The sequence below is a fragment of the Neolamprologus brichardi genome, chromosome 17 (genome assembly GCF_056152115.1).
Source record: "Neolamprologus brichardi isolate AB-2024 chromosome 17, ASM5615211v1, whole genome shotgun sequence".
NCBI lineage: Eukaryota > Metazoa > Chordata > Actinopteri > Cichliformes > Cichlidae > Neolamprologus > Neolamprologus brichardi.
This window is the reverse complement of record NC_142120.1, coordinates 14,805,711-14,829,830: the sequence shown is the minus strand read 5'-3', so window position 1 is coordinate 14,829,830 and position 24,120 is coordinate 14,805,711. Positions and strand designations below refer to the sequence as shown.

The 24,120-nt window shown below is 42.3% G+C and overlaps 1 protein-coding gene across 1 annotated transcript; it reads left to right on the top strand.

Annotated features, from left to right (window-relative positions):
• The first annotated feature begins 191 nt into the window (after positions 1 to 191).
• On the top strand, positions 192 to 22,931 carry kdm7aa (lysine (K)-specific demethylase 7Aa). The gene is made up of 18 exons (XM_006780832.3): positions 192 to 307; positions 7,741 to 7,826; positions 10,290 to 10,407; positions 11,376 to 11,536; positions 14,634 to 14,775; positions 15,534 to 15,720; positions 16,060 to 16,222; positions 18,223 to 18,310; positions 18,398 to 18,504; positions 18,966 to 19,057; positions 19,222 to 19,308; positions 19,615 to 19,860; positions 20,078 to 20,205; positions 20,483 to 20,634; positions 20,718 to 20,812; positions 20,947 to 21,101; positions 21,277 to 21,611; positions 22,370 to 22,931. The coding sequence occupies exons 1-18, from the start codon at positions 210 to 212 to the stop codon at positions 22,456 to 22,458; spliced, it is 2,529 nt and encodes an 842-aa protein (XP_006780895.1). The 5' UTR covers positions 192 to 209; the 3' UTR covers positions 22,459 to 22,931.
• The last annotated feature ends 1,189 nt before the right edge of the window (positions 22,932 to 24,120 follow it).

Below are 24,120 nucleotides of genomic sequence, written 5' to 3'. Positions count from 1 at the left end.
CATTCCTTTGTTGGAAAAAAAGTTTGCGTCTATTGTTGGTGTGCCCACACAACCAGATGGAAATGCATAATCTGGAAACTGACGTCAGAGGTGGGATTGCCTCAGAATGGCGGATTTCGTGCGTGCTCGGCTCTTCCCTCGGGTATTTCCGGATGTTGGGTTAAATCCCCGCCCGCTTCATTCCTGCGTTGTTTGGGGACAGTAGGAAGATGGCGGCGGCCCCGCTGTACTGTGTCTGCCGGCAGCCCTACGATGTGAGCCGGTTTATGATCGAGTGCGACATCTGTAAAGACTGGTTTCACGGCAGGTATGTAGTCTGCGACATCCTAAAGAGGTGTAGTTACATGGAGGCGAGAAACACGGGTTGTTTTTTAAGAAAAGGCGACGGTTCTCTGAGCGGTCTTGGCTAACTTAGCGTGCTAACCGTTAGCGGTGGGCGACGGGGGTTTTAAACCGTCTATTGACACGACTTTACGGGCGAAAGTGGGGGTTCGCGCCCCTAAAAACAACATTAATGAACTCCATCGTGCCGCAGATAAGTTTAAACAAAACGACACGATCCAGCTCTTTGTAGTTATTTTAACAATCAGCGGTATTTACTTAATTAGAGCCCAATAGAAAGTAGATCTTATAGCTGATGGTATACCGAGCTGTTTCAGTCAACACGGGTGATCAAAAGCGTACGTGACTACCTCTCCGTAGAGTTATTTAAAGGATAACTTTAATTTTGATGTCGCTGTGATTCAGTTGATTTAAATCCAGTTAAACCAGCCCTAGTGTACAAAGTGTGCCAGAGCTGGCAGGTTATTAAAGGTAACGGCAGCCTCGGGCGGCGTCTGAGTTGTATTTTAAACTTAATGATACAAGCAGATCTAATAAACAACTTCAACTTGTTTGGGCACAATCTGTACGTTAATTATATAGCAAGCTGGTAGTTTATATCTGTTATTTAATACAAATGAGCTTTGTTTTAAATGCTGTTTTGTTATTGGTAGAAAGTAAGTGGGGGGAAACGAGGAGATTGTTATGGTTTGGCTTTTGATTGACAGTTGGAGAAATTTAAATCCCCCACCCCCCTTTTTAGAAAGAGGAGGCACATGGCCTCGGACCCCTAGTGGCAAGCAGGGGAATTATTTAAAGGTACCAAGCAGGCACGTGTCTGAGTTTTGTGTGTGTGTGTTGTATTTGTTTTGTTTTGGGTTTTTTTTTTTGTCTTTTCTTTTTTTTTTTTTTTTTCTATTGTGATTGCAGGTAGCAGATGTTTTTGTGATTCATGGTAGATGTAGGTGGAAGCTGTTGAAATCTTGATGGGAATCTTAATGTTGTGTAATGTGCATTGCCTAAAATGTACAAATTTCAGTCCACACCTAATATTGTGACGCACTTCTTGAGCATGAGATTTTCTCAGTATCCGACTTTCTTTTTTTTTTTTTTTTTTGCAGCTTTCTCTTGTTTTTTAATGTGGCTCTAAGTCCATGGGCTGACCTAGGCAACTCTTTGAGTCAGCCTGTGTGGGCGCATTTCCACAGTGACTGTTTAGGAATACAATAATCTGTTTTTTTTGTTGTTTTTTTTTAAGGTGGGGGGTTGCTCATGTTGAAATGACGGAAGCCATTGCATAACCACCAAGTGTGCTGCCAAAAAACTCAGCAGCCAGGATTTGTGGTGTGTCAGCGCCAAAACAGACTAGCTGTGTGTCATGTGCCAGCAAGAAAAGGAACAAATGTTGGAGCTTCCCCCATTGATGACTAATAAGCAGATACACACCACACACGCACATACTCACAGCAAAGCTCCAAAAACGGCCACATTTCCAGCCTCTTTCCCACGAGGCAGGCCAGAAGGAAAGGGATATTCTCTGGCTGTGGGTGATGGCACGCCATTGGAGGGGAAAGCGGAGGAGCTCATTCTCCTAGTTCTTGTTGGTGTTTGTGTGGGAGACTTTTGTCTCAGTTGCTGGAGAGTGTCCTGTTTTCTATCACCTATGTTTCAGTAAACAAAACAAGCTGTACTTTAATGTGGTAAGGCTGTCTGAATCAGTGTCACGGTTTATCAGCATCAGATTTGTAAAGAGTGAGGTTACAGGAAAGCTGAAAAAAGTCCTGATAAACTCCCCCCACGTTTTCAGTAATCTCTTTATTACAGTTTAATGCAGTCATATTCATTTTTGTTTTTATTCAGTTGTGGTTCAGTTAGTTTCCACATTGTGTTTCTTATTCACTTCAGTTTTATTAGTTTATAGTATTTCTTTAATAATTCAAAATTTGTAATACTGCATTAAATCTACATTAACTACAGCATAGCCCTCTACTACTTCAGGAAAATAGTCAACATATTGCTTTGAGAGGAAGACAGAAATACTTTTTCCAGTTGGGAACAACTACTACTTTGATGCTAAAGTGGAAATACCTCATGGAGGCTAAAGTAGAATACTATTTTGTGAATAAAGTCAGATGCAATGATGAGAATAAAGTTGAAATACTACTCGAAGTAGCTTCAAGATTAAAATAAAAGTACTACTTCATGGAAAAAGTTGAATACTATTTCCTGAATAAAGTTAAGTACTGTTATGAGAACAAGATAGAAGTACTACTTCAAGAATAAAGTTGAATAATTATTATTTTTTTACTTTAAAGTCATAATACTACTTTCAGAGTATTGGAAAGTACTATTTCCAGAATTAAGTGCTTAGATAATAAGGTAGATTGTGTAAAGTTAAAAAAATGACCACATTGTGTACATCTTCTCTTTTATGTGCTAAAAGAGAAATTTTGTCTTTTATTGTAACTGCTTCTAAAAATGGTACTTTAACCTCATGGGCCAACAGAATATTTTTTGGTGCCTATTAGATATTTGATAAATACTTTAATCTAAAAGTTATACATTGCGTACGGTGGTAGACTTACACCTGAATGAGAAAAAAGCATTTGAAAAAAATACAAAATGATTGTTTGCAGAAGAAATGTTCTGGGGGTCTCTGTTACTAATTTTCTGACCTCTTTGGTTTACTTTGCTGCCCCTTCAGGGTTTTGTCCTGACTATCTGCAGGGGTAACAGTGCCCTGAAGCAGTATAACCCACTATTAGACCCTTTGTTTTAGATTTCAGGTGTAAGTCTGAGGGCCATTCATCATTTTGAGCCTCACCTGATTGCAAGACCTGCCTCTGTAAATGGATCGCTTCATGCGTTTCTTAGATGCAAATTTGCATCAGTGTTATGGATGTAAATCCCCGGTAGGTCACATCAGATCACAGTGTAGGTGTCAGGCCCTCCGGTCTGCCCATTGTCTAATGTGCGTGTGGACAGTGGGGGCGATGATAGACCAGTGGTGCTCAATGAGATGGAGCGAATGACTGATGGGAGCTACAGCGAGCCAAGTTCAATGCGCGATCTGTCAATGTCGCACAGAGTGTGAGCACACTAAAGAGAGATGGATCACCTCTGTGGAGAGCCTTTTTGGTGTTTAGGCTAAGTGGAAGTGCCCCCCCCCCCCCCCCCTTTTTTTTTTTTTTTTTTTTTAAACTACTGCTGTCTGTGGTGTTTCAGATCATCTGTTTAGATGTCTGATAAGTTGATTGGCTGAAGTAAAGACAGCCTCATAGGTCTTGTTTATATTCAGCTGACTCTCATTGGGGTGGAAATAACATTACATTTGGCTCAATCAAAGTCGATTAAGGGTCAAAAGCATCATGTATTGATTACTAGTCAGTTTAAATTATAACAGTAAAGAATATACCACACAGTTCAAATTAAAGGAAGTTTAGAAAACCACTTTAAATTACAATATCAAACTGATAGCTGATGTACCAAACTAATAGATCAATAATTTGTATGTTATGAACTGTGAATCTGCACAGCGAGTTCAGTCTGTGTTTGTTGTGTCGTGTCTTTCAGCAGCAAACACTCGTAAGACTGATGACTCGTTAGGTTTTAAATGGGGCTCAGCCATGTTGAAGACATGTGTGAAAACAGAGTCCCAGTGCTTGTGGGCCTCAGGGCAGCTCAACCTGCACTGAAAACAATTAAGTTGTTTAAAACTCCCAGGGGCTCCCTGACGCACTATAAACAACAAAGTGATCCTCTTTTTGTTGTTTACCAGCTGACTACAGAAAGCCCCGCTGTGTCCTTCAAACTGTAAACAATACACGGGTGATATGTTGCTTTTATGCCTAGCTGGCTAAAATGATTTAACCCCTGAGGGCAGAATGACAGAGCCTTATCCATCTGTCAGACCTCAGTGGCTCTTACTGCTGTCCAAGTCCGGCTCTGTTTATGTAAGCCTTGCCTGAGCGCAGTCGGACGAGTCAGGTGCTCCTCTGGGGCAGATAAAGACAGCCAGGTGTGTTTAACTGCCCTCATATCCTTTCCATCTCCACCACCCATCCATTAGAGATCTGCCAGTTCCCTAATGTAGGTGTGTCGGCACCCCATGCGAAGCGGTTATTTAGAGCTTAAAATAATGGCGATGCCAGCCTCCAGCCTTTGTGTTTCTGCACTGATCACTGAGGACAATGAACCCCCTCACAGTGCGTGGACTAATGAATAAACCCTCTCAGTTACACAGGAAGGAGGCCCTTGATGAGAGGAAGTGGAGGAGAGGGGCTGTTGATGGCGAGGGTTTAGCCAAGTACACACATCTCCGCTCATTCAGGAAGGGATGTTTAGCTCGGTAATCTGCTGCAGTGCTGTCAGAGGGCAGCTCTATCAGGGAATAAAGCAAGGTTTTGTGGGGTATCTGTGTTGCTCACCCTGGTTGTACTCTTTCTGACCTTTTTGTTGTCTTACAATGCATGATAACACTATCTTATGAGTTGTTGAGATGACGTATGACTGAGCAGATGAGGTTCATGTCGGTTCAAGAGCTGTTTGCACACTCACCCCGCTTTGTGGTGATGCGATGCATCATCAAGCCCGAGTAAGGCAGCAGGAAATACTTGGCCCCTTTCTTTTCTTTCCTCTCCCATTTTTACATTTGCTGTCTCAAGTCCACATAGACTCACAAGCTTGGGTTAAAGTGGTAATCATTACAGGTAACACGCGCGCTGAGTCAGGGTGGCGTATGTGGCACAGTGCCCTTATTTCCCACTGCAGTGTTATATAAAGGAAAGTAGCAAGAAGGTCACGTCAGCCCAGAGCACACGCTGTATTCACACGTCTCAGCGAACCCAGCAGCAGAGAGCTGTGACTCATGCTTTCCCCCAGCGAACGGCCACATGTTTGAACAAAGATTCCTGATACATGAGCTAGGCTTAGTCGCCAGCCAAACACTGTACACTGTTACTGCTAGTTATCCATTTGCTCACGTGCAGGAGCAGGAGTGCTTCTCTCAGCTTTTTTTGTTTTTGTCTTTTATGGATGTTGTAGGAGAGTGGAAAAGTAACTTGCAAAAGAGATAAATGTGAGTTCTTTACAGCTGAATGGATATTTAATTAGTTACTGTACTAATCCATTTGTTTGCCCTTATACCCAACCAACAAAAGTTCAGATTTTGTGTGGTATGGTTGATATCCTGTTTGTGCACCAGGGTGATGTGGGGGGTGGCAGGCATTCACACAAGCTCACCATTTCCTGATGAGTTAATGGCCCTCTGCTTTATTTCCTTTACAGTTTTCCTGCAGTTCCTTGTAGATCAAAGCTGATAGCAGGCTTCGGTCAGCTCTATCCCCCCTGCAGGCTTTCACCTTTAAAAGCAAAGGTTATATCAGCAACAAACCTGTTTATAAACCTCTTTTTGCTGTGCTGCAGGAAGGGTTTTTGTAGGCCAGTAATGAAGCTGGCGTCTGTCTGGTTCTCTCAACAAAAAAAAAAGCAACAAGATTTCTTCATTTGCTTTTGGAGTATTGATCTCAGGGGAAGAGAATCTCCACAAATTGATGCCACGTGCAGTCAGAAGAAGTAAAACACTAATGTGGTTCTCAAACTGTGACACTATGGGCAAAATGTAGAAGGAAGCTAAATTTAAAACTAAACTGAAATTTACTTTGGTTACTTTTTTTCAGTGTTCATAGAAAACTGTGGGGGCATTGAGTCTAAGTTATTTGTTAGTTTCTAATTGCATTATTTGGGGTTTTTGAATCTGAGATGTTTTCTAACTTTCATCTAGTGGCTATTGGGCAGATTTATCAGCACTGGGTATCAGTGATGAGGTCAGCTGGACACTAGTGACAGTAGTGATTAGTCATCTAGTCGACAAATTGCAGACAATCTTAGTTTGGATGGCGCAGGCTTCAGTGGCCTGAAGTTTAAGTGTTTGCTTTTCCGTGGATGACACAGTCCTACTTGCTTCATTGATCACCAGCTCACACTTGGCTGGTTTGGAGCTGAAAGCGAAACTGCCAGGGACATACTTCTAAGGCCACGATTCTCAGTCAGAAAAGGGTGGAGTCTACATGCTTGGTTGGGAATATGTTTTTGCCCCAAGTGAAGGAGTTTGAATTATGTTAGGGGCTTCTCAACAAGTGAGGGTAGGAGGACACGGGAGGATTGTCAGATGGGTGCAGAGCTAAAAGCGAATGTGAGCAGTTGATTTACTGGTTGATCTGCAGTCCAACCGTCGCCTATTCCTCTTTAGAGCATTCGGGGTCTTCATTAGAAAGGTGATTACTTCAGTAGAGCCATTGCTCCTAAATATAAAAAGGGAACCAGCTGAGTCGGTTTGAGCATCCAATAAGGATCCTGGGACTTTAAGGAGCAAGGTGTTTCAAGCATGTTCAGCTGAAAGGAGATCACAGGGCAGACTGAAGACATGCGGGAGAGATTCCGTCCCTCGGCTGGATGGGACTGCCTCTTTTGACCAACTGAAGAGTTGAAGGAGGTAGCTGGGTTGAGGGAGGTCTGGGTATCTCTGTTTAGGCTGCTGGCTCTGTGAGCCAGACCTGAATAAGTGGTAGAAAATGGATGGATGGTCATGTGAATTAGGATAGTTCAGTTTTAGTTTGTACTTTTTGGCTTGTCACACTATACATGTTGTCCACAATCCGAACAAAGTTGCTGTTCAACCCATGCTGCTCCGGTATGCAAGCCAGGAATGCATGTGAGTTGGTTCCTGTGGCTTGGCTGTTGCAGGATACTCAAGGGTAGCAGCAGCATGAGTAACACCACTGTACTGCAGCTCCTCTTGATAAATGCGCTGAAAATTATATGATGAGAATGCAATATTAGCAAAGAGGCCAGATCATTCAGTTTGTTTTTAAAAAAATATTGAAGCCATAACTGTGAAACGATAGAACATTTGTTGGAGGGGAAAAAATAAAACGGCTATGTTTGGTCTCCTGACCTAAGTGTGCGCTGCTTTTTCCTCTTCTTTGTGTTTTATCTTTGACCTGTGACCCCTGGCATCTCTGCTTGAAACACACACAGCATTTGACAGGAGTTTGGGAGCGTTTCATCTGCTTTAGCTTGTCCAGGTCAGATAAAGATTGTGGTGTCCTCGTTTCATTTCTGAACGGGCTTGTAAAGCAGTAGACCTGTTCCACTCATTTCAGTTAGATTGAAAATGGTTTATATGCCACCATTTACAGGATAAGTTATCTGAAGGAACTGTAAAGTATAAGGAAAGACCATATATATTGTAAATGCAATGAAAGTCTTCAGCTGGTAATACATACATTATTATAGTAAATGCTTTGTATATGTTTGGGGAAAATCTTGTGATGGCGTGTTTTCTTTTCCTGGCAATTTAAAAGCAGTATAAACCTCTGTAGGGGACTTGCCCTAACTCTGTATCTCATTTCTTTCCAGCTGTGTACAGGTAGAAGAGCACCATGCTGTGGATATTGATGTTTACCACTGTCCCAACTGTGATGTTGTACACGGACCCTCCCTGAGTGAGTCTTTGCTGCTTCCTGAAGCCATTTTTCTCTCTCACGCACACACTCACACACACTGCAGTCCTGAACTTTTCTAGACACCTTGGTGCATGCAACCTGGCAGTTTCATAGTGCATAGTCCATTTAATGTCAGATTGTAGCAAATATCTCAGTAAATAGTAGTATGCATTTACCACTTATGAATAGTTGTTTTGTGCACGCTAGGGCTCTAGACTAACTTTTTGCGACGGTTGCACTGGTGCGCCTAAGAAACCACCAGCACAAAAGTTGGGAGCACCCAAATTTTTCAACCGCATAGCTTAACACCGCTGTTTTACATGTGCACTTTTTTTTTTGGTGGTAGTGGTGGTGGTGGTGGGGGGGGATTGCTGTCTATACAGACAATATTGATTTGTAAATGATTAACTATCTGGCACTCTTTGGCAATATTGTAGACAATGTTAAACTTAATCATCATCTTGGCCTTCTCTGACGACCTGTTTGCTGCTGCCTGCCGCTGAAAGGCAGTAGGGAGAGGGGACACTTGGGCAGTACATTTATCGCAGCATATAATGTGTTTTCTGGATACACTGTGCTTTTTCAAAGTTCAGAGGTTGATGGCTCCGTGTCAGAGCACTGGCTATGAATTTCAGATGGATCAGGCCTTAACTTAACCAAAAAGTTATAAATAGTTCTTTTCATCTTTTGTTATTACCCACAGCTACATCCACTTCTGTCGGGCCTAGGCTACTCGCTAGGGCTGGGCATCATCACTGATTTCTATAATCCATTCGATTTTGATTTGATTCAATTTTGCCTCAGACCGTCAGAAATATTATAATTCTCATCATTTATCAGTACTGACACTTATGAGACTTCATCAGAATTGTGAGCATCACAGCAGATGCCTTTGTATCAAACTGAGAAAAAAACATGAAGGAGATTTTTCTGGCCTGGCTTTTTATAGCAGATAACCTTAAAAATATTCTGCAATATTGCATAATTTTAAAAAGTTTAAATTTCTTCAGTATTGAACAGCAGAAAATAGGCTTTCTTGTCCGAGGTCATTTAAGTAAAAAAAGAAAAGAAAGAAAAAGCACTGTAAATAACGGTATATTGGTGGGTAATAAGCAAATGAATAATGCAGAAAACAGAGATCTGAGATGGGAAAACTGTTCTTGAAGTATAGAGAGAGAGCGCGAGAGAGCTGTGCATGAAGTGCGATTTTATCGTGGTGGAAGCAAAACAACAAAAGTAAGAGGGAATTAATGACAATGTTTATTAAATGTGAAGCACAGTTTGGATCTTCTTTTGCAGCTGTTTCAGTGAATTTTGGTCAGAGAGAGATAAAACCTGCAGCTCAGAATCTAGAGCGGAGCCGACGCATCAGAGTCAGTGAGCTGTCGGCTTTCAGTCCCGACGCATGTCCGTGTACGGGCCGTCGGGTGACAAAGCCGAGAATGAGAAAGCTGGTTCTGATGCGTCGGGTCCGCGCTCTGTGTTTACATCTTTGTGTGGAATCCGTTTACCTGCTTTCATTTACTGTTTGGTGGTTGTTGAAATAGTTTTGTGAGATTTAACCTGAGATTCTGGCGTTACTGGCAAAATACATTTATATTTAAAAGTCGATTCAGGATTTAATGAATGATATCGCTTTATTCAAGCTCACCTCTCTCTATCCACCTGCACTTTCAAACATACACGACCAATCAGAGAGGTCCCGCCCCTGACTGTCTCTGCTTGGTTTTAGACCACGATATGGGCATAATGCGTGTCTGTTGTTGACCACACGGAGACTTTCAGAGTTGCAGAGACTGTTGGTCGCACCGGTGTGACCTAAGATTTTTTTTTTTTTTTAGTCGCACCACTGAAAAATTTGGTCGCGTTTGCGACCAAATCGGTCGCACTCTAGAGCCCTGGCACCCTCTTGTATCTCTTATCTTGGTGGCTCTGAAGCCTAAACAGTAAAGTGTTTCCATTAGCCAGTATATCTGAAGCAAACTATTTCCTGATGTGTGCTACATGTGAGAAAGCACAACAGCGGAAAGTATGACCTAATTCTTTGAGGTGCATGTGTGAAAACAGCACCATACTCTGATTCTCTGCCTTGTCTCACCCATGTCTCTATATGCTGGACAGTCCCGGGGGGAAGGCTGCTCTCTGCAGTGTTAGTCGAGTCAGATTTTTATTTATTTTTTGGTTAAGGGGGAGGGGAATAGGTTAACCTTTGACAACCCTGAGGGCAGACATTAACAAGCTAATTGAATGGTGCTGTAAACCCTCCACTTTGATTGGACAAACCCCTCGATATCCACCCCTGGGCACAGGGGCTGAGTAGTGAATTAATGTTCTTGTGACAAGTGATTGTGATATGCATAATTTACAATGTTGTTGTGTGAAGGTGCTTCAAGAGGGCATTATTACATTAGGACGAGACAGCCCAGTGAAACTCAAACCTACTTTTTTTTTTGCTTTCTGCAGTGAAAAAGCGCAACAACTGGCACAGGCATGACTACACAGAGCCAGACGATGGATCGAAGCCGGTGCAGGCTGGCACCTCAGTGTTTATCAAGGAGCTCCAAAACAGGACATTCCCCAGGTAGATATCAACACCCCCCCCAAAGAGCCACACTTGTTAACCAAACTCTAAAGGCCTTGCCTAGTGGAATATTTTATTCAGGTAAACTAAAAGTGCGATTTTCTGATTTGTGAATCATGTCTACTTTTGAAGGCTCAAAATTGGGCTCCTGTAAAGTTGTCTATGCAGTTAAAGGCTTAAGTAAGGCTTTGCATTAGAAAGTTACAAAGGAAAAGAGAAAAACTGCAAATGTATGAGAATTTGTTTTTTCCAGTTCTCTCTTTCATGTTTTTTCTCATACTTAATCCTTCTGACAAACTGGATCGTTTTTCTAATTTGCTGAAAAAACTCGAAATTCTTAACTTAATGCTCATACAGGTTAAAGTGGATTTCAGAGAAGACATAAATATGTACACGCTTGCTTCTTGCAAACTGTTTTGTTCTGTGTTATCACGTTTACAGATATCTAGTGGGAGTTTGATTGAGTCTGTTTCTATAAAAGAAAATAGTTCCAGTGTGTGGATTATTTACATTTTCACGACCACTGATTCTGGAAAAAATGTGTAGCTTTGGAATATTTTTAGTCACACAAAACAGTGTGGCTTTATGAAAGAAAGACACATTACTGGGTCCTGAGTTTTCTTGATTATGATCACATTTTTGTAGAAATCTTTATGAAAAGTCAGTGGCTCACCTGACTTTATCTCAGGTGAAAAACCAAGGTTGTCGTCAGGATTAAATGGGTGATATGTAGTGACCTGGGTAATTCTCTCAGTGTGCCTAATCACCTCACAGAGCAGCTTGCATGTCTGTAGGCTCTTTTTGGGTCAAAATGCTACCACCACCACAAACACAATATTTTCACCTATATTGAGTTGTGGTTAGGGTAGTAAAGTAAACAAAGCAACTCTCTGCATGGCTAAAGCCATTATGGTTTTATTTTGAGAACACTGGTAGCTTGAATTAACTTATTACAATCTGGTTTTCAGTGCCGAGGAGATTCTGATACGGATGAAGGGTGAGCTGGTGACTACCAGGTACTTGGAGAGGCAAGGCTTCAACTACCCCATAGCAGTCACCGAAATGGAGGGTCTGGGTCTGAAACTACCCCCCTCTACGTTTTCTGTCAAAGATGTGGAGCAGTATGTGGGTAAGAAAACTTGGCTTTGTCGTCACATGTATGTATGTAATTTACAACAAAACATTAGTGTTTATTGTTTGGGAAGGATGTGACTTCTGTGATTGGACTACACAGCATCATTGGAAGCTGCTTAAAAGCTAATGAAATAACGCTACACCAGCCAGCTAAGTGGCCATTGCTGAGCAGGCGCCATCTGTGTGTGTCAATATGAACCAGTTTCCAGGTTCATGGGTTTTAACCCACTTATCAGGCATCAGACGATGGCTGAATGCGTTCTAAATGAGCAACGGCTAAGCTTTCACTGCCCTCTCCATGACCACTGCACTTCCTTACCGAAACAGCCTGCTACTTCCCAGCTCCTATTACAAGCCCATTACCAAGCCCACCAGTGTTTTTATAATTAAGTTCAGATTACAGACTCCCTTTCTCACGTTATCTCTCTCTCCCATGCCCTATTGAGCATTAAGCCAAGGCACAGGTGTTGTGACTGGGGTCTGAGTGTGGGATTACAGTTCTTCCAGTTCGAAGACAATGGGACAACTGGAGTAAACGCCGATGCTGTCGAGCATTTCTGCTGCCAGCTCGGTGTGTGGTCAAAGATTGGTCAAAAAGTTCTACACATGATGGAAAGTCTTTAAATTGACCTATTTATTGTTTTCAATCCGAACTATATATTGTGTGTATATATAATGAATGGAAACCAGGGCGAGGTGCCCTTGCTAGGAAGGAGTAAGGGTTTAGTCAGTAAACCTAATTATTCTTAATTTATTTAATTACCAACAAGTATTCACTCATCTCTGGACACGGGCTCTGGTTGCCTAGGTTACCTTGTTATGCATTTATTAACTTGTTATGTGCCAATCACTGGTATCAAATGCTTGCTCCAAAGTTGAGTGAAGTTTGTCTTGGCGTTGGCCCGCTCGGTGTTTTTCCTGTTTTTGGCTGTAGTTGCCAAATGTTTTTAACTTTCTCTGGTTTCCGTTTCTCTGTAAATCACTTCCTGTGTAGACGCAGCCTAAGATGTTACAATGCAACCCACCGTTAGCAACCCTCTCTCTTTCTGTGAGGGGAAGAATGCAGATGACAGCTGCAGAGACCAGCCTCTAGACCGCTTGAATACTTTGATGTAGAAAATTAGGTTTAATGCCAGCTGTTTCAGAGTAAACTGGCATGTAAACTTTAACCAAAGGATGACAGCCGATGTTGGCAAGGGCATTACAGTTAATTAAAATTTAAAATAAAGGCTCAAACTGGGTGTGAAAAAATATTTTGGCTAACTTTAGAAAAAAATGAAACTGACTGTAATTAAAAAAATGAGAAAATGTCTTTAGTTTTAGTCTCTGTTTGATGGAATTTGTTAGCACAGTCTGCCTGATGAACATTGTTATTTGTGTGCAGAGACCCTGACAAATAACCTCTCATTTATAATAATAAAAACACCTGAAACTATTGATTCTTCAATTTTTTTCCACTTATCCATTTCAGGGCTGTAGCAGGAGCTGGAGCATGTCCCAGCTGTCATAGGAACTGAACTAATATTGAAGCTAATAAAACTAAACAGAAATGAGCAAAGCCACTTTAGAAGCTAACTACACTGAGGCCCTGTCCACATTAGAAAGGTGTCTTGGAGAAGTTGGTTTTTGAATGTGTTTTGGTCTTTCATGAGTTTTCCTTATGACATTTAGCACAAAATGGGTGGATACCAAATTAAACTCGGCTCAACTTTGAGGTCATCTGTTAAAGCACCCAACTGGTGCTTTGAGGAAGAGTAAAGGTTGCTGTTGACAGGCAATGGCTTATTACCAGCACTTTATTAAAAGTATATATTTTGTAAAGCCCGATTCACAAAAACCTATTATAGAAGGAGATATTCCAGTCCCTTATCCCAGTATTTAATATAACAAACCCTGCCATGCATGTTCATAGTTATAATCATGTTAATTCCTACAAAACGGTCAAAAATAAAGTAGGATTCATCTTTTGATTTCAGTGTTGAGTAAATTATTTTTACAGCATTTTGCTCCCAAAATGTTTGATTCATGAGGAAATAATTGTTTTACATTAAAATTAATGCAGTGAGTAACAAGTTTCTGGTTCCTGTCTGCTGACAAAGACACATTTGCAACAATTATCTCAGTTAATTGGCTCTTTAACATAACTGGGTGTCGTCATATATCATTGTCGTTATGGTGGGATGTCGGTTAGAGTGTCTCTCGAGCTGGCTCAGCGGTGCTTTAGTTTGTTGACATTAATAAAATAAATAAATAAATAAAAACATTGAATTGGGTTTGTGAACCCAGTGCTCGAGCTCGGCGTTGCAGGGTTTCCAGGCAGCTTTGTTTCGCACTGTGTGACTGACTGCTTTTCACTCCACCTGTTCTCTGTCATCAGACGCTGGCCAGCTGGGCCTTTAGAGGAGAGTGTGTGTGTGTGTGTGTGTGTGTGTGTGTGTGTGTGTGTGTGTGTGTGTGTGAGCGCACACAAGTATGCACAGGGGTAATAAAAAAGGTGTGTGGGAGGGGTGTGGGGAAAATACAACCACCAGCTGTCTTGCTACACACTGCACCCCAGTCTTACTTCCGGCCCTGCGTGTCACTGCGTGTGATTTGTAGCGTCCCAACTGTGAGCTGTTTGCTGTTTGCTCTCTCTTTGACTTTTTTCTCTTTTCCTTTTTAGCATCTGTTTTCTATCCCATGAGTAAACACACACATGCACACACACAGCTTTTGCACACTTTTTCTCACATCTACAGACATATTTCCTTATATGCTTGAGATCTCCCACGCACACACAGCTATTAAACGTAGCAGCCCTCTCACCTCCACCCACTCCCCTTCCTCTGGGACTGGTGGTCTGGACAGATTGACAGATTGTCTCGCTTGCATCCCCTACAACCCCTCCCCATGCTGCCATATTAATGCCAGTTTTCCTCAGGGGTTGATCTCTAAAAGCACATGAAGATGCCAGCAGGCTGCTGACCCCTCTGAACCCCATCACCTACTCTGCAGTCATTTAAAAAGTTTGAAGATTTTCATTCAGGAGTCTGTGACTGCAGAACATGTAATCTGATATTGCACAAACTAAAAGGCACTTTATTCCCATCTAGGTGGTAACAAAGTCATCGACGTGATAGATGTGGCACGGCAGGCGGACAGCAAGATGAAGCTCAGCGAGTTTATCAAGTATTTCACCAATCCCCATCGACCCAAAGTCCTCAACCTCATCAGCCTGGAGTTCTCTGACACAAAGTAAGCCATGCTGCAGGTCCGTCACTTTGATTTAAAAGCGAAAAAGGAATAAGTATCTTCAAGAGTCAGCAAACTAGGTTTGACAAAACTGAAGTGTTCCTGCTCACTGCTGAAGAGCTTTCAGATGTATTTTTGCCAAGGCTATATCAATCTATATCAATGTAAAGTTGAATGGAAGCTTCCAGCTGATTTAATAGTTGCCTGAGTTAATAGAAGGAAATGGAACAACATTCGATTTAAAGTCCTTCTGATGTAGCCGAAGCTGTTTTCACACGTGCACTTTAGACAGATTTGTGGGAATCAGGTTGGGATATTTTGCTCAGTTTCTCTTTAAGTGTAACACACAACAAAACAGGCATTTGCACTACTGGGAGTACTGTGAAGGTGAGGGAGCATGTAGCATGCTGGAGGCTCCTTATATGATGACAGCTTGATAATGATGAATGCCAAGAATATTATTCTGCTTTGTTCTAACACTGGTGCGTCTGACATCGTATGGACTTTACACTATAGACACCTAGCAGGTTAAAGACCAGCTACCATCAGATCTGATTGTGCTGGACGTTTACAGTCTCACTTTCAGCTCTGTTGTCACTCAGTGCATGAGTGACAACACCTCAGTGACTTGTTATTCTGTTGAGGGTAGAATCGAGTCTCTCTACAGTATTGGATGTGGTTGAGATTAAATCAGGGACCTACAGATATGTTTTTAAAACTGTCCTAAGCTCAGTGTGCTGCATGATTCTGATCACCCGCAGGATGGCAAAGCTGGTGGAGGTTCCTGACGTGGCTCAGACGTTGTCCTGGGTTGAGAACTACTGGCCAGATGACTCCTTCTTCCCTAAACCCTTTGTCCAGAAGTACTGCCTTATGGGGGTCAAAGACAGCTACACAGATTTCCATATAGACTTTGGAGGCACCTCTGTCTGGTATCATGTTCTCTGGGTGAGTGTGTGGATTTAAAGAGCTTTTTTTTCCCCTTTAAAGAGAGGAACATGCCACCCTGATGTTCATCAAGCTCAGGGATTCAGTGTTTCTTTAAATACTGAGGTTTTTAGGTCAGACTAGCACTCTCTGAAAGGTCACCCTGCTTCTCACATCCAGTTAATTCATAAAACAGCCAGCAGCACTCATCATGATGATAGTCTCACCCCCTCGCTTCTGAAAACGACAGCTAACTTTAATTTGTGATTGAATGAGGGGCGGGTGTTTAGTAGAGCAGTGCCGCCACATTCACAAGTTTAACCTCTCGTTACCTTAAATACCTTTTCTTTTGATTTTCAGGGTGAGAAAGTCTTCTACTTGATCAAGCCCACCCTCACCAATCTTGCACTATATGAGGCATGGAGCTCCTCGCCCAATCAGAGCGAAGTGTTCTTTGGGGACAAAGTGGATAAGTGTTACAAGTGTATTGTACCCCAAGGAACCACGCTGCTCATCCCTACAGGTCAGTGAGGTGTTTTAATGTCACATTTGATAAGTAAAGCACTTTAAGTGTACTTTCAAAACTTTCTTAAGGTAAGTTTGAACTGGGAACCTCCTGAGAAACTCTGTATTTCTATCACAGGAACTGGGTAGCACATTAAGCTCCAGGGAGATTATTTTACCCCACAAAAAGTCCCAGTTGACAGGGGTTGTACTTTCTGAAAGTACAACAGTTGGTTGTTGGTTGGCAAACAGTTGGAAAGTTGTAACCTCGCCATCTTCTGGATGTTCAAGAACTGTTTGATAGAAGTGATGATTGTGATAAATGATGGTTTATGTTCACGCTATGATCCGTGACCATGGCAGTTATGTAGACCTCTAGGTATTGGACATATGAAGAAATCAAATTTGGATAACTGGCAGCTTATCATCTGTGCTTTACTAATTGTCATGATTAGCTCAAAAAGTCAACTATGATATGTTTTATGATGAGATGAGCAATGTTATTGTTATTATAGGACATGTTACAGCACTATAACATCCACTCTTTAAAGACAAGACTGCATTCACAGTTGGTTTTGACTGACTGGTAAAACATGCAGGTCAGCACGAGTGCAGAGCTTTTCCCAGATCAGTCAAATGATTTGCACAAATGTATTCATAGCTTATTTGTAATATTACACGTGGGTTTAAAATCAGCTCAGCCTTTCATACTCAGTCACGTCCGCTATCCTGACACACCTTTTTGAAAGTGATCTTTGGTCGGTACACCAGGATGTGATTGAGAGCTTTCACACCAGCCTAAACAAACATCACTGACCAGACAAACACACACACACACATTTTAGTTGAACCAAACTAAACACACTAGTCATCAAAGTACTTTTAAAGTCTTGGATAATGGTGTGTGGTTTCCAAGCACAATAAATTCCACACTCTCAGACGTGCAGCTGTTTGTGTCGCTGATGTTAAATCATTGTTTCTGGTGACGGCCTGACAGTTTTGCGCCAGCTTTGCTGACCTGCCTGTGTTTTGTTTTGTTTTGTTTTTTCCCATGTGCATTTAAAAGTGAAAAATAATCATGATTCCCATGGATGCTGCCAGGAAAATACAGGCTCCTTTAAGGTCCTCTATTATTGCCAAAGGAAAATAACAGAGAGGGAAATTCTTCCTGAGCAACAACCCAAACAGTTCTTAATGATCATAATTACAGGGAAAAATGAAGAGACACAGAGCTCCTATGTAATATGATAAAAGTAGCACTGAGGCGTTTTACTACACGTGACTCTGCAGCCTTGTGGTGGCGCTGCTGATGTTGCATTAAGAAGGTAGAAAGATGTTTTGATGTCATGTCACTAACTGAGCATGACACCAAAGCATGCTTTGATTCGCTGAAGTGAAGCTAATGGATCCAGTCATACCATTATTTGTCCATCAGTCTCTCAATGGACTTTTTAAGCCCATAGAGCTCCTTCACCCTCGCCCCCCTACGGCACACGGACAGACAAAGCTCAGTTCAGCCCGTCAACTGCTGGATGTCCTCAATCAGTCTTCCAGCCATGCTTTCTCAGAAAGCTCAAGCAGCATTGTGAAAGAGAGCTTTTGGCAGAAAGGCTGTGGAGAGGTGGGACTTAAGCTGGGGTCAGGAAGCACAGTAGGTCAGTCAAGCGTATTATCAGGCCTGTCTGTCAGCCTCTGTCAGTCCCCCCCCAAAAGAATCTGTTTTCTCCTACTTTGTGTTGTATTAGGAGCACTGTTTATCTGGGGTGGAAGCCGTTATTGACAGCATTATCTCCTGCTGCTGAGTGTGACTGTGCCTCAGCAGGATAAAAAAGTTTCTTGCAGTCTTGTTGTCACGGATTTTTTTTCTGCATGTTGAGAAAATATGATTAAGCAAAGTATAAATCCCTGTCTCCTCAGGTATTCGTGTGTAATTTCTCTGCCCCACCCTAAGAATGTTATCATTCTAAGCCAGAGAGTAGATAAGTTGAGTAAACGTCTGTGCTCTGCTGCCCTCTGCAGGCTGGATCCACGCTGTTCTCACCTCTCAGGATTGCATGGCATTTGGAGGGAACTTCCTTCACAACCTCAATATTGGCATGCAGCTCAGGTAAACCACTCGCCTGCCACTGGTGTGGCATCTTGATTTTTGTGTTTTCTAGAGACTTTAGCACTTAACGTTTGGTTCGCGTTGTAGGTGTTATGAGATGGAGCGTCGTCTGAAAACCCCAGACCTCTTTAAGTTTCCCTATTTTGAGGCCATCTGTTGGTATGTGGCAAAGAACCTCCTGGAAATGCTAAAAGGTGAGAGTCTAATACGACAAGCCACAGAGATGTGTATAAGAGCTGTAGCAACATAACATTTTGACATAAAAATTCAAAACAAACAAAGAAAATAATGGTGTCAGTAAGATTTATTTATGGGTCTTTCCATGAAAAATCAATGAGTTCCTCCCACCTGACCCCTCAGAATCAGTATATTTAATGAAGTCATGCAAAATTTTACCTGCATATGACAGTAAATTTCAGGGTTGCAAGTCCTTTAATACATAGTGGAGGGTCAAAGTGTGACGTGTTTTGTTTTGTTTTTTCCCCACTATTTTTGATCCCTCAAAAGTTAAAAACACAAAATATCCGCATGAAATTTCCATTGCTGAACACCACTTTTAATGCTAACTTTTTGGAAATCCATTACTGTTTTAAAAGGTTTGAAGCTTTCTCGCTTAAAACTCATGTGACAGTTTTCCCTTCTTTGATTTTGTCAGAGCTTCGAGAGGACAACTGTCCTCCATCGACCTACCTAGTGGATGGAGTCAAGGCTTTAATCAGTGCACTGAAGACTTGGTTGAAAAGAGAGGTGAGAAACTCCGCCTTATTACACCTCACATGTCTGCAGTCCACATGGTTCTTGTGACACAGTAGTCACCGGAGGCATCCACGTTTAGTCTTATCTGTCAGCAGCAGGCGGCAGATTCTCTGCTCACTCCTCTGGTTTGAATGTAAACTGTTGCGGCTTTGCAGGTGAACGAACCCACCAGCGAGGTACCAGACAATATCAGGCCGAACCATCTCATTAAAGAACTGACCAAGGAAATCCGCTACCTAGAGGTGAGGAGCTTTTTAGACTTCATGCAAATGGTGGTGTCAGCTGGGAGAAAAGCTGACGCTCTTTTGGTATTGTCAGTGATTAATAAAAGTGACCCACATTTTAGACATATACAAGCTGTAATCTCAGTGTTTACATCATTAATTTGCACCATTTCTTGACCCTTTACAGTTTTACATGTACTTTATCTGTACATGTTATTAAATTTTAAAAAAAAAGATCATTTGATTCTGTAGGTTTTGTTTTTACTTTTTGCACACTGTAACAACCTTCACTGCATGATTTGTTTTTTTTATTTTATTTTCTAGGAGGAACCAGTGGGTGGTAGCAAGCTAGTGAAATCTCAGGGAAGTGGAGTACCTTCGGGATCAAACGGCTGCCTGTCCACTCGAGCCACGGTGGAGAGGCTGTGCCAGGCACGGCGAGCTCGAAGGGCCGCCAGGCAACTGAGGGAGCAGGAGCGCCATGCGCCCAAGCTACCCACTAACTTGGACATCTTAGAGCAGCACACCAGGGATGTGCTGAAGAGGCTGGAGGTCGGGCCACTGGAGGAGGTGAGCTTCAAGGAGCAAACATTCAGAATGTGTGTTTAATCTACATTAAAGGAAGAAACCAAAATGCCGTTAGTTAGGCCAAAAGGTGCGCAATGTACTTATTATTGTAGTTGGAGTCTTCACTTAAATGCAGCTTTGCACCGATTAAAGCTTTTTGTAAATGCTTCTGTGTGTGTTGTTGATGACTGATACAATACTTTTAATATTCTGTATCCAGGATCCTGCGTTTGGTGCCAAGGTTCACGCAAAGTTCAACAAAGTGTCAACCGCATCTGCAGCTGCTGCTGCAGAGTCTTTGGAGGACAACCACATACGGCTGATGCTGGTCAACGGAAGAATCATCAGGTGGGGGAGCAAAGTGAATCAGTGTGCAGAGCCAGTCAAAGTAGTACTTTTGTTTTGGTGACAAACTCCAGAAACCAACATAAAACCACTTTGGTGAATAAAAAAATAACATGAAGTAAAAATGAATTTAGAAAGGTTTACAAAGCCTGTTCTTCTGAGCTGTGACGCAGCCGTCAGGAGTTGAGGAGTCCAATTTATTTTCCTCGTCTTGTTTATTACAATATAAATTAGTCACCTGCTCTGCATGTTAACATGAACTTTATATTTGTGTGTGCAGAGATTTGAGACGACCGGGAAGCAGCAGCCCTGTAAAGTCTGAAGATGAGGGACTGTCTGTTGGCACACCCAAGGGTTGCATGGACGTGAAGTTTGAGAGGATGTATGACAGTCAGGAACAGCACAGCACAGCTGAGAAATCCGTACTCCTCAGTAAGTCTTCAGTGAATATTAAACCAACATATGATTGTAGCCATGCAAGCATTTAGCTGACGATGTGTTCCTTTGTGTCTCAGGAGATCTGGAGAGGATGAAGACTGAACTCAGGGAAGAAGTCTCAGGACACTCCAGTGTGTCAGATGTCGAGTCAGACAGCGACTTTCCCACAGAGGTAAACGATGTGCAGGATTTATACAAACACAGCCGGTTTAAGAGCTCAGTGTTTCTGAACAGAGTGTACTTTGGGTAATCATTTTTTACGCTGTCTTCTAAAGCATGTTTTTGAAATTTCTCTGTCCGATGTAGCATAAAGAGTCATCATCGTCGTCATCGTCTTCTGACGAAGACTTGGAGAGCTCCCAGGATGAAGAGGATGAGGATGAGCAGCAGACAGGCTCAGGGCACATAAAGCTGGACCAGTCTGGCGAGAAACTCAGGCACAAACACAAACCACTCAAACGGTGAGGAAACAGATCAAGGCAGGCCTGTGACCAGTACTATTATGCTTCTTCAAATATTCTGATTATCCGTGGGCCGTTTAACCAAATAAATAAAACAAAATCCTTGAAAGGCCCCCATGAACACGGCTCCATCGGGGCACCTTTTTTAAAAATGAGTCTTGTCTGCCTTCTACAGAGAATGTCCTACCTCACCCAGCACAGCAGAGGCCATTCAGGGGATGCTGTCTATGGCTGGTCTGCTGTGCTCCTCCAAGTCGGAGACGGCAGACTCGCTCCAGGAGTCCTGGTGGCCCAGCCCGCTGGAACAGGCGCAGCACCAGCGCCGACTGCAGGGGGACAAGAGCCCGATAGACAGCCAGGGCAACAGCAGCAGCGAAGCCTGGGACAATCAGGGGCTCCCCAGCCCAGAGATGGACTACCAATACTGTGACCCCTCAATGTCTCCACCTCTGCACCCCTCCAAGAGGCACGCCCCGAACCCTCCACCAATCAGCAATCAGGCCACAAAAGGTTTGAAATGTGACTTTTATCATTTCTGCTTGTTAATATGCAGAAAAATGGAGAAGCTGTTTCACTCCACACTAACTGGGACAGAAGATAAAGCATGGTTCAATACGTAATGTGCAGGATGTGGGAAGCCTGATTAGCTCTCTGACAGTGGGAGAGGCGGTATTCAGTGTTTAAAATTAAATAGAAAGAACAGAAAAAAAAACCTTTCCAAAATTAAGCTGATCAAAAATCAGGACAAATTTTAACCAGGACTTAACTGTCGTGCAAGAAGTGTTAGTAGTAGAAGTATATTTTACTTCGATTAATGTATACTTTATTGATCCCCGTGGGGAAATTACTCTCTACATTTAACCCATTCACTCAGTGAAGCAGTGGGCAGCCGTGTGTAGGGACAGTACCTTGCTCAGGGGTACCTCAGGGTAGCCGTTCAGTGGATTTGAACCCTCGACCTTCCGATCAGGGGGCCACCACTCGACCTACTGAGCTATCCCTGCCCCATTATCATGTTTTATTTCATTTTTGCTGTTTGACAATGTTTAGTTCAATTTGTATTAGTTTCTTTAATTATTGTAATATAAAGTAGGTGCTTTCTTTGGTGTCAGGGGCCCGTTTTAGGGGCCACTTATGGTTATCATCATGATTAGGCCACTTGATGGATTATTTGTCAGATTTGTGAGAAAATAGTTAGTTGAAATGTTACTCACTATTTGATGTTGCTATATAAATATTGCTAATATTTTCATTTTTCTCTTTTTTAGGCAAACGACCCAAAAAAGGCATGGCCACAGCCAAGCAGAGACTGGGGAAGATCCTGAAGCTCAGCAGACACAACCGCGTCTTCGTGTAACCCTCCCAGACATTGAAAGAAGGGCGAAGGAGTTGGGAGCAGGGGGAGAGAAGAAGATAGTTTTGTGTATTTTTTACCAGACAGTTAAAATATGTCGGGTGGGGGGGGAGGGTGGATGAAACAAAAAAGAAATGAAATCACATGGACACTGCCTGGAGATGAAACAAATCTTTGATACGTAAAACACGCTCACTGTGCATGCTTAGGAGACAGGGTATCGGATTGGAAACGAGCAAGCGCACGACTTTACTACAAGCACACTAAAGACAAAAACATGAAAGGAGCATGTTGCTGCAGGGAACGGTGGACTTGAAGCTCCTGTGGGCATTTTGGACGGACAAAAAAAGAGATGTTGGTGGGGGCGGGAAGAGAGGGTGCGGCGGCAAGACGTCCACTGCTTCTGATGCCAAGATCACCTGCGTCACATTTGCTAGTATTTCCCCCCCTCTGCTGATCACCCCTCCACCTCTCCCCTGCCCTAATTTTTATTATATATATATATATATATATATATATATATATATATTTTTTTTTTTTTTTTTTTTTTATTCGTGACAAACTGAACAGGACGAAGGGTCTGTTTACCTGGACGGGTGGAGGTGAAACGCGGTGCTAAAAGAGGAGGTGGTGAAACTGAAATTTCAAAATGGTGCTTATTTGTTTGTACGTCTCTCCACTCTCTCATGCTTGTGTCCCACCCTTCCTCTTTATCTCAATCACACCAGCAATAACTACTTTTTTTTTTTTTAAGGAGAGAGGTAAGGGCGAGAGGCAGCACTTTGGTGCGTTTCTTCTGCTTGCAGAATTTTAACAGGTGTAAAACTGCACCTGCTCTCACACCTGCACTGTAGTGTTGGAGGTGGGGTGGAGTCACTCAAAATGCTGCCTCTCTGTGAATTTGTTTTCCCATAGGAATTACAAGTCGTCACCTCTGAAACGACTCTGGCTTAATTTATTTCGCGTTTTATGTTAATTTTTTTTATTGTTGTTTTTATGGATTCTGAATTATGTATTTATTAATTGAACAGAGGTAATGATTTTATTATATTTTCACCCTAAAAACCTCAGTGAGCCTGAGGGTGGTTTCCCCCCCCCCTTCGTAGGGAGTTTTTTTTTAACTTTTAAAAATAAGTTTTTGTAAATGTGGATGTTTTTAGAGTTCATGTGATCATCTGTTGAGTAGCTACCCATCTTTTCCCTTCCCAGCTGAGTAGAGCCTGTGTCGATCCTCGTCCTCTTTGTTCCTGTAGAGGTTTTTTTGGTTTGTTTATGGGCTATGTGCGGATAGTCTAGGTTAAGAAACTTCCATATCTACTCCTGAGCTTTCTCTACTTAGTGCCACACCGTTTAGCAAAAAAAACAAAACAACAGGTATTCTGAGCCACTGTGGTCGATCCAAAGTAGATGATGTATTAAAAAGTCAGCGATTGAGGAACTGACATGTGGATGATTGAGGGTTTTTTTTTCTTTAATGTGAGGTGTGTGTGCGCAGTTCTTCACTCTCAGGGAATGATGCCATGGACATAACCTTCGATTAACCACCAGCCACACATCATGGATGCAGACACTCATGACTTATTTCAGTGTTTTTCAGTTTTTATAGCTTAAAAAAAAAAAAAGCAACAGGTCAGATTTAACAGTCATTGTATCTTTAGGCTACTT

What these genes read in the sequence shown, in the direction of transcription:
- kdm7aa (XM_006780832.3), top strand. Translation starts at nt 210, where the DNA reads ATGGCGGCGGCCCCGCTGTACTGTGTCTGCCGGCAGCCCTACGATGTG. An exon ending in AGATGTGGAGCAGTATGTGG is followed by an intron (nt 11,537 to 14,633) that starts GTAAGAAAACTT and finishes ATTCCCATCTAG; the next exon opens with GTGGTAACAAAGTCATCGAC. An exon ending in CCTCCTGGAAATGCTAAAAG is followed by an intron (nt 18,505 to 18,965) that starts GTGAGAGTCTAA and finishes TGATTTTGTCAG; the next exon opens with AGCTTCGAGAGGACAACTGT.